General features: G+C 47.0%; 2 protein-coding genes and 1 long non-coding RNA gene across 4 annotated transcripts; all 3 read left to right on the plus strand.

Annotated features, from left to right (window-relative positions):
• Nucleotides 1-297: 297 nt before the first annotated feature.
• LOC109527965 (uncharacterized) lies at nt 298-990 on the plus strand. The gene is made up of 2 exons (XR_002170612.1): nt 298-773; nt 876-990. It is a non-coding gene; the product is annotated as an uncharacterized LOC109527965 (long non-coding RNA).
• A 977-nt stretch (nt 991-1,967) lies between these two features.
• Nucleotides 1,968-6,718, plus strand: LOC109527838 (dnaJ homolog subfamily B member 5-like). The gene is made up of 4 exons (XM_019889957.1): nt 1,968-2,664; nt 3,585-3,846; nt 3,973-4,526; nt 5,865-6,718. The coding sequence occupies exons 1-4, from the start codon at nt 2,557-2,559 to the stop codon at nt 6,096-6,098; spliced, it is 1,158 nt and encodes a 385-aa protein (XP_019745516.1). The 5' UTR covers nt 1,968-2,556; the 3' UTR covers nt 6,099-6,718.
• A 141-nt stretch (nt 6,719-6,859) lies between these two features.
• Nucleotides 6,860-11,748, plus strand: hwa (huluwa). 2 transcript variants are annotated; one of them, XM_019889960.1, is made up of 3 exons: nt 6,860-7,765; nt 8,716-8,923; nt 11,543-11,748. In XM_019889960.1, the coding sequence occupies exons 1-3, from the start codon at nt 7,241-7,243 to the stop codon at nt 11,686-11,688; spliced, it is 879 nt and encodes a 292-aa protein (XP_019745519.1). In that variant the 5' UTR covers nt 6,860-7,240; the 3' UTR covers nt 11,689-11,748. The 2 variants fall into 2 exon arrangements, with proteins under 2 accessions (XP_019745519.1, XP_019745518.1); XM_019889959.1 differs by lacking the exon at nt 11,543-11,748 and adding an exon at nt 9,962-10,664 and having other exon boundaries at nt 6,866-7,765.
• The last annotated feature ends 418 nt before the right edge of the window (nt 11,749-12,166 follow it).

Here is a 12,166-nt window from a genome sequence, read left to right on the forward strand (position 1 = left end):
GTACGTTGTGTAACAGCGCTTAGTGTGTCTATGTGTATGTGGAACGAGGCGGGGGGGGGGGGGGGGGGTTGTGCAATCTAATATATGCTGTTGTACCTAAACGGAGGAAAACACGATTTATCATTCAACTCCCACGTTGCAAGTGTCGAGGATGGTGTTTTGTTTAATTTCGACTTGCGTAACTGAACTGTCAATCAGTCTGTCGATCATCTATCTAGTTATCCTATTATGTGGTACGTCAAATTTCCTACTTTTTGTTTGTCCGTCTATCATTCTGTCAATCTATAGCATCCATGGATGGACTATGGATGGATGGATGGACAAACACCTCGCTAGCTAGACTGCCATGTGGCATCCATCCACCTGTCCCTCCATCTCTTCATCTGTCTTTCCATCCATCATTCATCACTCTATTATCCATCTCTGTATCCATCTATAATATTTATCCATCCATCCAGAAATGGCTCGCAACCATTTTTAAATTTGTGTAACAAGTCTTGCGGTCAATCTGTCTGTCACCTGTCAATTGATTATCCATCATCATCTTTCCATCCATCCATCAGGCATGCATGTTTTTGAATGTGGGAGCACCTGGAGAAAATCTATGCGAGCAACGGGAGAAAACAGCAAGCCCCACACAATCAGCATGCCGGAGCACAGATTCGAACCCAGAACCTCAGGACGCTGGGGCACACGTGTGGGGCCACGAGGCACCCTGCTTGTAACCAAAAGCGCAAACAAATGCTGGAGGGATGGATCATACAGCTCATTAGGTATGCTTGCAAGATGCCTACTATTGAATGTTCCAGTGCTCTTTTTCAGAATATGGAATTCAATAAAAGTCATCATGCAATAACCTCTTGTTCTGAACACAGTGGCATCTGTGCAAGTGTGCATGTGTTGCAAGGCCAAACCCAGTCCCGACTGTTCCTGTGGGCTGCAGCCGTGTGAGGGAAAAAAAAAAAGAAAAACGGCTCCAGTGAATCACTGCAGGAGAAGAGGCGGCGTGATGCTCTCCTCGAACCAAATATGTCTTCCGCTTCCTGCCAGACACCAAAGAGAATCCCGGGGAAACTCCAGCCCTGATTGGCTGGGAGGCGGAGGAAGCGTTGCCATGTATGTCTTCCGCTCTCCGTCAGCCACAGCTTCTCCAAATGGAACACCATGACCGTGACTTTTAGGTTAAAAAGAGCCGTTCGAGAGCAGGTCGCTACACCTTCATGAACACGCCGAGCGTCATACATTGATGAAGTCAGCAGGTTATGGAGCCTTTTTTTTTTTTTCGTTTCACTGCCAGCCGTTTATGCGCTTTTTCCTTTTTTCCCCCCCTCCTGTTATGTCAGTCTTCAGCTGGTGGTGTTACGGAATGTCTCACTGGCTCAGTGCTTGTGGCTCACAAATGCCATTGGAAAGCAGCTTTTGTAACACACCCACTGCCCCAGATATACGAATATAAGGGATGGGAAGAGGAAATGAGCTGCTTCTGATTTTTGCATTTCTGGTGATTAGCCCATCCAATCCATCCATCCATTTTCCAATCTGCCTTATCCTCACAAGGGTCACGGGGGGGGGGGGGGGCTGGAACTAATCCTAGCTGTCTTCGGGCAGTAGGCGGGGCACACCCTGAACCGGTTGCTAGCCAATCGCAGGGCACACATAGACGAACAACCATCCACGCTCACACTCACACCGAGGAACAATTTAGAGTGTTCAATCAGCCTGCCATGCATGTTTTTGGAATGTGAGAGGAAACCGGAGTACCCGGAGAAAACCCACGCAGGCCTGGGGAGAACATGCAAACTCCACACAGGAAGGCCGGAGCTGGAATCAAACCCGGTACCTCTGCACTATGTGGTCGACTCGCTAACCACTGGGCCACTGGGCCACCCCTGTTAATTAGTTACTCTCATTATTAATTGTTCATTTTTTTAAAAATCATTTCCACAAGTAAGTTCCACAACACTGATGCCTAATAAACATCTGGTCCTTTTGATGTATCACTCATATACATTATCTAGCCAGTTAGCTAGCTAGCTAGCGATTTCTCTATTTATCGTATCTGTCCAATATTCTTTCCAGTAATGTACTAATGTGTCTCCGTGAAGCTATTTGAGGACATGTCCTGGTGGTGCAGGTGTCTGTCTAGACTTGTGTGATTATTCTGTCTGGCCCCCTAAAAAAAAAAAAACTGGACTGTGTGTTGTGAGTCGTGACTCGCCTTCTTCCTCCCCGTGTGCCTGTTGGAGCTCCGGAAGCGATGCTCCACAAGGAGCGAGAGGGCTGCAACATCCGCGAGCGGCATCCAATCGGCCGCCACTCCGCGGCATCCCTCTCCGCTGTGGGACGGGCCAACAGCGGGGAAGCTCTTGTCACGCTGCGTGGGCTGGTCGAGCGTGGAGTAGAAAAGGGAGCCGAAGCCGAGCCGCTATTGAGCAGTCGAAAGACAGCAAGCCCCAGTCAACTCACAACAACCGGAGCGTTTTCAGCACCACTCCCGAGTGGACAGCGACAGCGTCTAAGTCCAGCGACTCTCACACGACTTGAGCGGCATTCGTCATGGTTCTCATCTGGACACAGTTTGGAGTCAAGCACAAAAATGGCAACGTCAGGTGCAAAGTTCGGGTGATGCACAGGGGAGACAGCTCGGGGTCGGCTTCATCTTCGGTAAGTAGGACATGGTTTTTTTTCTTACTGAAATGAAACACACGGGATTTGCTGTCGCTTCGTTGGTTTGTTAAAGAGTTCCAAAAATGTCATGTTAAATAAAAAATAAAAAAAAACATTTTTGTCATGTGATGTGTATGCTTGAATAATATAATATCACTGCAGTCATGAATACCTTTTAATCTAAACATTTGACCTTTTAATGGCCCAGAAAAAAAACCTAATACTGTACATACAAATGTGTATTTCGAAGGTCAGTTTATATTTGAAAATAGATACTGAAAAAAAGTTAATATATGCTTGAACATTTTCAGTGTTTATTACTGCATGCATAAAAACTCGTGTCTAAGAATTATAACTTTAATTGGCCAAGTAAGAAAAAAAATAATGGACGAATACATAGAATGTGTGATGAATATATGAAAATGCTTCAATTTGGGGATAAAAATAATTAATGTAAATATTTTGATTCATTAAAAAAAACTGATAATATTGGGGAACTGTGAACCTTGACCCATCATTATGGATACTTCTTGCTGGACATTGTTAAATAATCAATGTCAGCTGTTCAGATATCGAGAGCTACTCATCAGTCGCAAAATAAGGTCCATCGTGTCATGTCGTTCAAAGAAAAGAAGATATGAATGCTCAGTAGACGTGATCTCAATGCATGAGTAGAATTCATCCAATAGCTGTAGAGAAGCTCCGTTGTCAGGGAAGTCTGCACCCCCCTCCCCCCACGTCCTCCACCCATCCCAACCGTACTGCTCTGCACAAGCCTTTAAAATTCACAGCAGACAGAAATAAAAAAAAAACAGGCACAAGCTGCAGCAAGGATGAAGAACCGAGTGATACCACTTTTAAATAACCACATATGAGCAGTAGGTAATATGTCAACCCCCCCTCGTCCCTCCCTGCAGGAAGGTACCAAGTCAGAGCCGGACGCCGCCTGCCTGTCCATCAAGCCCAGTGCCGGAAAGGACTTCTACAAGGTTCTGGGCGTGGAGCCGGACTCCAACGAGGACGAGATTAAGAAGGCCTACCGCAAGATGGCGCTCAAGTACCACCCGGACAAGAATAGCGACGCGGACGCCGAGGACCGCTTCAAGGAAATCGCCGAGGCCTACGAGGTCCTGACCGATCCCGAGAAGAGGAGCATCTATGACCAGTTTGGAGAGGAAGGTGAGCGTCAATTCGTGAAATTCTCTGGTGACCAATAGGAACAACTTTGCTATTCGATCCCCAATTCAACGGTAAAGCCTCGCGAGAACAACATCAATCAAATTCTCTGCCCGTCTGTCCATTCAGGTCTCAAGAGCGGCGCGTCAGCGGCGGGGCAGGGCAACGCCTTCCGCAAACATTTCCCCACCGACCCGCACGCCACCTTCTCCTCCTTTTTCCACGGCTCCGACCACTTCGACATCTTCTTCACTCACGACGGCGACGAAGACGACCTCTTCAACCCCTTCCGCCGCTTCCCCTTCAGCCACGTGGGCGGTTACTCCGGCCAGGAGGGCGGCGGCCTGAGGCGGGGCGGTCGGCGGCCGCGGGGCAAGGCGCTGGTGCGCGAGCTGCCGGTCAGCCTGGAGGACGTGATGCACGGCTGCACCAAGCACGTCAAGATCACCCGCAGCCGCCTCGGACCGGACGGCCGCAGCGTGTGGTCCGAGGACAAAGTGCTGAACGTGGTGGTGAAGAAAGGCTGGAAAGCCGGCACCAAGATCACCTTCCCCCGGGAGGGCGACGAGATGCCCGACAGCACGCCGGCCGACGTCACTTTCATCCTCAGTGACGCCGAGCACCCGCAGTACAAGCGAGACGGCTCCAATATCATCTACACGACCAGCATCACACTCAAAGAGGTGAGATGACGTTCTGGTGCGCTACTTTTCGAAACGGATCCACTTTAAGCAGCTCTGTGCTGCAGCAGCTTGAGCTTCCGGTGACTTTAAATTGACACAAAAAAATACTAATACAGTCAAAACTCGGTTTTCGATGTCTCTGTTCTCAACCGAATCGGTTTTCGACCAAAAATTTCAAGTTTTTTTATGTCTCGAATTACAACCGAAAAGCGGTTCTCGACCAAACTGAGCGCACTTGAATGCGCCTCTCAAATTACGACCGAAAAGCGGTTCTCGACCAAACTGAGTGCACTTGAATGCGCCACTTGACTCCTCTCGGCTTCCTTACATGAGGAAGTGATGCTTCTTCGGGTAGACGAAGAAGTTTTTTTTTTTTTTAATAATCTTTATTGAAACAATGGGTAGACGAAGAAGTAACGCTTCCTCGTGTAGTGTTCCATTACAGAGGGCGCCGTCCTTTCAGCAATTACCCACAATGCGGTAGACGAAGAAGTAACGCATCCTCGTGTAGTGTTCCATTATAGAGGGCGCCGTCCTTTCAGCAATTACCCACAATGCACTACCGGCGGCCATATTGGAGGGCTGTTATAAACAAGCCATACACGAATAGACTTCGTGTATGGCATTGTGGGTAATTGCTAAAAGGACGGAGCCCTCTATAAGCAGATGTGTTCAATAAATATTTTTTTAAAAAGAGCATGGTTTCGGTTTTCGAACGTGTTCAATAAAGATTTTTTTTAAAAGAGCATGGTTTCGGTTTTCGAACAGCCTTCTGGAACGGACTATGGTCGAAAACCGAGGTATGACTGTATCTTCAATGCCCCCGTGGCCTCAATTATGTGTTACAAAACCTTGCGAAGACTCGACGACGCCCACGCGACACTTCCTCCTGTTTATGCAATCGCTCAATGAGTGAAAAGACTTCAATCAGACACGGGAAGCATCGGCAAAGAATGGCAGCCCGTTCACTCGTTACCTCATCCGCCCTCGCCAATCTCTGAGCTAAATTTAGCTCGCCACTCTCTGTGATGCTGCTCAGGAAGAGGAGGAGGCGTTTTTTGCGCTCTCTTTGCTCTCTCTTCATACGCGCCCACGCTTGGCAGATTAGCAGGGCAGCAGTCGCCGCAGAGACAGGCCTAGTGAGCTACTTCCTTGCGTAACTGGCTTTTTAGTACGACTGACACATTATTGCTTATGCAACGTGACACCTTTGCAACAACTAGCTCCAATTTCCAAAATTCTATGATGAGCAACTGACAAACCGCATTTTGTAAGTTTTGGTTATTCAGTAGTTCGGTCTTTGATGCAACTTGACGTTCTCCTCTCGTCCTCTTCCAGGCTCTTTGCGGCTGCACGGTCAATGTTCCCACGCTGGACAACCGCCTCATGCCCCTGCCATGCAGCGACGTGATCAGGCCCGGTGCCGTGCGGCGCCTGCGTGGCGAGGGCCTGCCCGTTGCCCGCAGCCCATCGCGGCGGGGCGACCTGGTGGTGGAGTTCCAGGTGCTCTTCCCCGACAGAATCCCACCGCAGTCGCGGGAAATCATCAAGCACAGCTTGGGCCAGTGCTAGCCTCCTTCAGCGGCACAATTTAGCGGACTAACCCGCCTCCCGTGGAAAGGGGTGTCAAACACTCGTGTGGTATTCAGCATCCCGTTTCGATACACAAACTTCTCGGTTTACCGATCATCAAACTTCAGCGCCGCTCTTGAGCTACCCAGTGGCTAGCCTTTTCCAATCTGTGGTGCTATACGACCAATCACAAACCCTCGTCGTGTTCCGTGCTGGAGGGCGCCATAAAACCTGACGAAAGTGCTCTTCGGTATCTGAGGACATCCCCATTTCGCCTTTCTCTCCGATGAAAAGCTTATTCTTATCACATGTACTGTTATGACTGCAGTATGGTATTTGAGTCTGTACAGACTTAAAGGGTTGTAGGAATGGGCGGGGTGGGGTGGGGGGGTGAACTAGTTGACTATAGTTATATATGGTGCTCATATGGGACTTTTGCATTGATTTTCTTACCGTGTACTTGCGTGCAAAGATCTCCTTTGTGTGCAAACAAACGCAAACGTTGTCTCTAACAGAGATTCATGTGTCAATTGTTCTATTGAATTGAAAGGTTGTAGATTATACGGTGTCTGAGGAGGATCTGGCAGCATGAAATGAATTAAACAGAATGCAAAACTTGACCCCTCTTGTCATGTATGCTGAGATTATTGATGTACAAAGATGGAAAAAAATGTTTTTTTTCTCGCTTTTTGTTCGAGACATATTGTAGGAAAAGTGTCGGAAAATCAACTAACACAAATTGAGTCGATCATGCAATGATCTGGCAACCAAACGACAGTTGGGACCGCTGAGTGTAAAGTTTGGAGGAATCATGTCCACTGTCGCCCCCTTGTGGTTATTTTGCGCAACAGCAACGTGCGTCACTGAACATAATTGCCCGCAGCTGCCGCTCTGTAAGGTTTCGTCTGTGGCGAATACGCGTACACATTCGAGTGGTGCGTATTTACGTTTCACATATGCCAACGATTCTCACTTTTGCGGGAAAGATGCACAAAAAACACAAAGCGTTTCATTGACACGGCAAACCACGCACGGACATACACACACACACACACACACACACCCAACGTGGATAGCCTCAATCGACATCGGCCAGCGGTTAGGGTGGGGAGGAGTTTTTTTTTCATGTCCCTTGGGATGAAATGTCGCACCTAGGACAGAATACCCCACTCAGCTCCAACTTAAGCGAGGGTTACCCGGTGGCCAGCCTCACTCTGGTGGTTCTGCTGCTCATCCCCGCCGTGGTCGTGCTGCTACTACTCAACTGTCTCTTCCTGGGCTACAAATTGATAGTCCTGTTCAAGGCGAGGCCGCGGCCGCAGAACCGGGAGGACGCGGAGGAGATCCTGCTGCTGGAGTCCATACTGCAGCGGGCCCGGACGACGCCCGACGCGGAGGGATTTTCCACCCGGAGGCCGTACATGTCGCTGTCCGAGCCTGTCCTGTCCCAGCCTCCGATCACTTCCTCCAGGGCGTCTTCGTCCGGGAAGGAGCACGGGATCTGGCTCCCGAGGCCGCCGGGGTCCGGGTCCTTGAGGGTGCCCAGCAGCATCCGGGCGGCGAGACCCAGCGTGGTTGAGTGGCGTCACAGCGCGCCGGTGTTGCTTCAATCCAGCGAGTCGGAGGCCGACGCCAGAGGCAACCTCGTGCCGCCAAACTCTCCCACGGTGAGTACCGGCTCCACCGGAGAACAAAAGTCTTCACTATTATTCCATTAAAGCAGCGGTTCTCAAATTTGGGGAGGACGGGTGCAATTCTGGTTTCGGAGGTTTCGAGGTACTGAGCTCCTGGCCGTGCAGGTAAGATGCATTTTAACGAAATGTTTGTCCAACATCATAACACTTTTTAGGAAACTGTGACGAAATCATAAAATCTAATGAAGACAACGCTGAGACGCAGCAAAAGAGGAACCGATTGGATTTATACAACAAACTTATTGTGGCCCTTCAATGTTCAAAGACATCCGATGATGTAGCTCAGGCGTGCGATCGTCCGGCAGCCCTTGGAGTGGTCCCAAGTCGATCTCCGTGGGGTCTCGGGGAAATGGATTAAAAAATATATATATATGTTTTATATATGTTTTTGTGTTAGTGCACATTGCACCCTAAGCGGCCTCTCAGTTTCACTTTCACAAAAAAAAATTATAAAAAAAATAATAAAATCTTAAAACAAAGCAGGTCACCTTTAACCTACGGCGGCGCGTGACCTTCATCACCGGAAGTTGTTAGCCATTAGCACTTAGCAGTCTGCAATTGCAGTTTGCGATCACAGGTGTTGCCCTGGAACTTTTTAAAAAATGATCCTCATGCAAAGTTTGTTTCATCTGCAATTCACCGACGGTACTAGCGAAGAATGGGAATCTGAAGTGCCAGGAGAAAAACTTTAAAACGACACACGTGAGCTACGATAATGACGTCGTTGCACTGAAGACGCTGCCAAAGTGCGTCCCCATGCCGCCGCGTAAGGTTTCGACTAAGGTTGGCACTGATTCCTTTTTTACAAACTCACAGGCTCTTGTATCGACTTTTATTTTCTGTTTCGTTCATGTTCGCGGCTCTTATGGCTGTTGCTCATCAGGTCACCCATCACTGAATACCTTCTCAACTTCTCCGTTTAGTGCGTTTACAAAGAAGCGGAACGTGAGGCCGGCATCCGTCGGAGTAGCACGTACGAGATGTTGACCGAGCTCAGCCCGGGCGAGCTACACCCGTTGGACCAAGCCCATGTGGAGTGCCAGTACTACATCCACCCGCTCTCGGAGGTCTCCTGCCCCAATACGTCGGCGCTGAGCTCCGGGCTGGACAGCGACTTTGGTGCCAGTGCAGGTATGTCGTCACTACGCAGTAGCTTCTTTTCGCGAAAACAATCCTGTAAATGCCTGTGAGTGTTGTTTAAAGGGGAGGGCAAGTCAAAAATGTTGACAATAAAATATTTGATGTAGCACTACTGGTGGCACTACTGATGTAAACATGATATTTGGATTAATATTGTGTTTGTGCAATATGAATTAAGCAGCAAAATCCACTCATTTTTATCCATCTCTTGCTGTCGACTGAAAATGACATGACAGTTCCTAAGTGCTCAGCTTGTGGAGTTATATAACCAACCCAGAAAACATGCCAGCCTTGATTGGTTGTTCCTGAGGCCCGCACTGTGGTTTCATTTTCACTCGACAGCAAGTGGCAAAATGGACGCCCCCTGAGATGGATAAAAATGGGTGGCTTCAGCTGCTCAATTCATATTCCACAAAGGAAAAATGGATCATAATGCCGTGCTTAGACTACAGTAGGGATGTGTAGCGTGCGTTATTGGAAATATTTTGATTTGACTTGCTGTTTAGAATATTCTGCCTGCATGTGTTGCTCCATCGTTTCCGTTCAAATATTTGTTGCTAGAAGGGTTACGCAGCAACATCGATTCTCTTGGTTAGCCCATCTATCGCATTCTGAATTCTTCGTTAGTTAGTATTAAGCTAAACGGGGGGCATAGAGGAGGACATTTAAACCCTTAAAAAAATTACTTGAAAAAAATGCTGATTTCCACAAAAAAGGGGGTTGGCTCCCCCCCCCCAAAAAAAAAATTGTAGCATGTGTATCTTCTGAAAATGCTTTTTCAAGGCCCCCAACACGAATGACACCAGAACCTTTGACAGATCCAAAGTACTTTTAAAAGTTGAGTCATAAATCTCATGCATGTAGAAATTCAGTTTGCAATACCCTTGACCCTCCCAAAAAAATGTGACCCCCCCCCCACCCCAACAACATTGCGCACCATTTTATTGACCGAACAGCGAACCTGTAGAACAGCGTGTTTTGTGGTCAAGCTGTGTGAGAACATGCTCAAGTTGCCAAATTGTGTTCAAGGTGTGTCCTTGCGGATTTTGTCGGCGGACAGCGACGGCTTGTCCAACGGCGTGCTGGCGTCAGCATTGGAGTGGGACTATTACGACCCGTGTTACGTCAACCAGAACCACGTGCCCAAACACAAACACCACCGGCCTGCCATGCACACCAAGCAGTACTGGGTGTAAACATAAGTCTTGTCTGCTTTTTTAAGTGTCTATTTATTGCTTATTTATTTTGGAATTCTATTTAAAACTGTGGCGATTTTTGTAGGTTTGTTTGTCTCACTTCTCACGAGGATTTTTTTTTCTTTTCTTTTTGCAAATAGGCTTTTTGAACGCACCGAAAACAAATTTGTTCAAATGTATATTTAACTTGCACCGTTGAAAAGTTGATCATGTTCACTCGACGCGTGTCACGTCTTTCAATTCTGCCACGGTCGCTCACAATTGCACCATGTTTACCGATATTGTTTGATTCACCAATAAATGTTGATTAAAAAAAAAGTTTACTTCCAAATACAGTCTGTAGTGTGAATTAAGATGTCATTTCTTGCTACTTTGAAAATATTTTACACCCAGTACTGCTTTAAAATATCACCAGATTGACCAACTTCAGGTAACCATAGTAGATAAAAAATGAGGTTGAAACATATTTAATATTGTCAGCTACAGTAACTTAGTGCAGCTAAAACATTCACATTGGGCTTAGATGCATTTGCATAGCACCCAAAATGTTTGAAAACGTTTCTAAAAGATTGTGCTCTACTTCAAATTGAACTCACTTGACTGTAACTGTACCACTTGTTTTGTTTTGCGTAACTAAGAAAAGACAAGTTGGACTTTTGCAGGAGTGGAACAGGAGAATCTGCATATACTGCCGTTGCAGGCTAATGATGTTTAAATATTGAAAATGAACAATTAGATAACATGCCTGACTTTTTAAAATATTCTATCGTAAAGGCTACAAGACGAGTTGTTTACACCTACCGGTTGAACTATTTTCGCAGTTATAAGCGGTCGGAATAATCAGAAGCCTTGTTTTGGTTGGAATACTTTATTGTCTTGACTGTACAGTAGAGATCAAGTGTTCGTAGAAAGCACAGCTGACCGCGAGCGACAAGCAGACATAGAGCACATCTCAAAATGCGCAACGTCAAAAGGGGAGAATGCGTCGTGACAGGTTACTCAAAGCTGGAGAGGAAGTTAAGCACAATTTGCTTGAGTTTGGCATCCGAGGCCTCGGAAATTTTGCCGTCAGCCCTGCGAGAAAGAAAGGTCACAAGAAAGGAGCATTATTGTCTTTGAAAAGGAAGAATTGTACAACTTTGCAGCATTTATTTTTTTCAGGGGGGCTAATATTGTTCCTAAAATGGCGAATCTGCAAAAAAAAAAATAAAACAAGTGGAAATGAATGCAATCCTTCCCTGATCCCGTGTCTGACAAACTATGTCTGCGCCGCGATCTGTCGCAAGGCAACAAACGTCCGCGCGGTCATTCGGGGAGTTTATTTTGCCGCTTGGATCATGTGGAGTTTGGCTTTCACATTCCTGACATTGGGGAGTCTCGTCTTTTTGGGTGTGCTGATGTTGTATTTCATCAGAAAACAGACGGAGGCGGGGGGATCAGCAGCTGATATCCAGATACGGGAGATGGCCACTTGCCGCTGAGAGACTCGACCTGGTGTTTGAAGTGGCAGCGGGCGCACACGAACACACAACAGCAGCGCTTGAAAACATCAGGAAATGATCTGAAGGCGAGCGGTGGTTTCACATGAATTCTGCCTGCTGTCCTTCATCGGGATGGTGGGATGTGTGATGAATTTATTTTTTCTAAATACGAGCATGTATAGTAAGGCCTTGTTTTAAAGATGACCATGTATAGTCAGCCGTTTTTAGCGAAAAAAAACGACCATGTATAGTCAGCCGTTTTTAGCGAAAAAAAACGACAATGTATATATAGGAAGCCGTTGAGCTGAAAAAAACGACCATGTATATAGTAAGGCGTTTTTTACTGAAAAAAAAACCGACCATGTATAGTCAGCCGTTTTTAGCAGAAAAAAACGACCACGTGTAGTCAGCCGTTTTTAGCGAAAAAAACCGACCATGAATAGTAAGTCGTTTTGAGCCGAAAAAAACGACCGTGTATAGTCAGCCGTTTTTAGCGAAAAAAACGACCATGTACAGTAAGTCGTTTTGAGCCGAAAAAAACGACCATGTATAGTAAG

This window comes from Hippocampus comes, unplaced genomic scaffold, assembly GCF_001891065.2.
Source record: "Hippocampus comes isolate QL1 unplaced genomic scaffold, H_comes_QL1_v1.1 scaffold185, whole genome shotgun sequence".
In the NCBI taxonomy this organism is placed as follows: Eukaryota; Metazoa; Chordata; class Actinopteri; order Syngnathiformes; family Syngnathidae; genus Hippocampus; species Hippocampus comes.

Excerpts from the sequence above, each read along its gene's own strand:
- LOC109527838 (XM_019889957.1), top strand. The coding sequence starts at position 2,557 with ATGGTTCTCATCTGGACACAGTTTGGAGTCAAGCACAAAAATGGCAAC. Across the intron at positions 2,665-3,584 it reads CGGGGTCGGCTTCATCTTCG|GAAGGTACCAAGTCAGAGCC; the intron begins GTAAGTAGGACA and ends CCCTCCCTGCAG. Across the intron at positions 4,527-5,864 it reads CCAGCATCACACTCAAAGAG|GCTCTTTGCGGCTGCACGGT; the intron begins GTGAGATGACGT and ends GTCCTCTTCCAG.
- hwa (XM_019889959.1), top strand. The coding sequence starts at position 7,241 with ATGTCGCACCTAGGACAGAATACCCCACTCAGCTCCAACTTAAGCGAG. Across the intron at positions 7,766-8,715 it reads TGCCGCCAAACTCTCCCACG|TGCGTTTACAAAGAAGCGGA; the intron begins GTGAGTACCGGC and ends TTCTCCGTTTAG. Across the intron at positions 8,924-9,961 it reads CGACTTTGGTGCCAGTGCAG|GTGTGTCCTTGCGGATTTTG; the intron begins GTATGTCGTCAC and ends ATTGTGTTCAAG.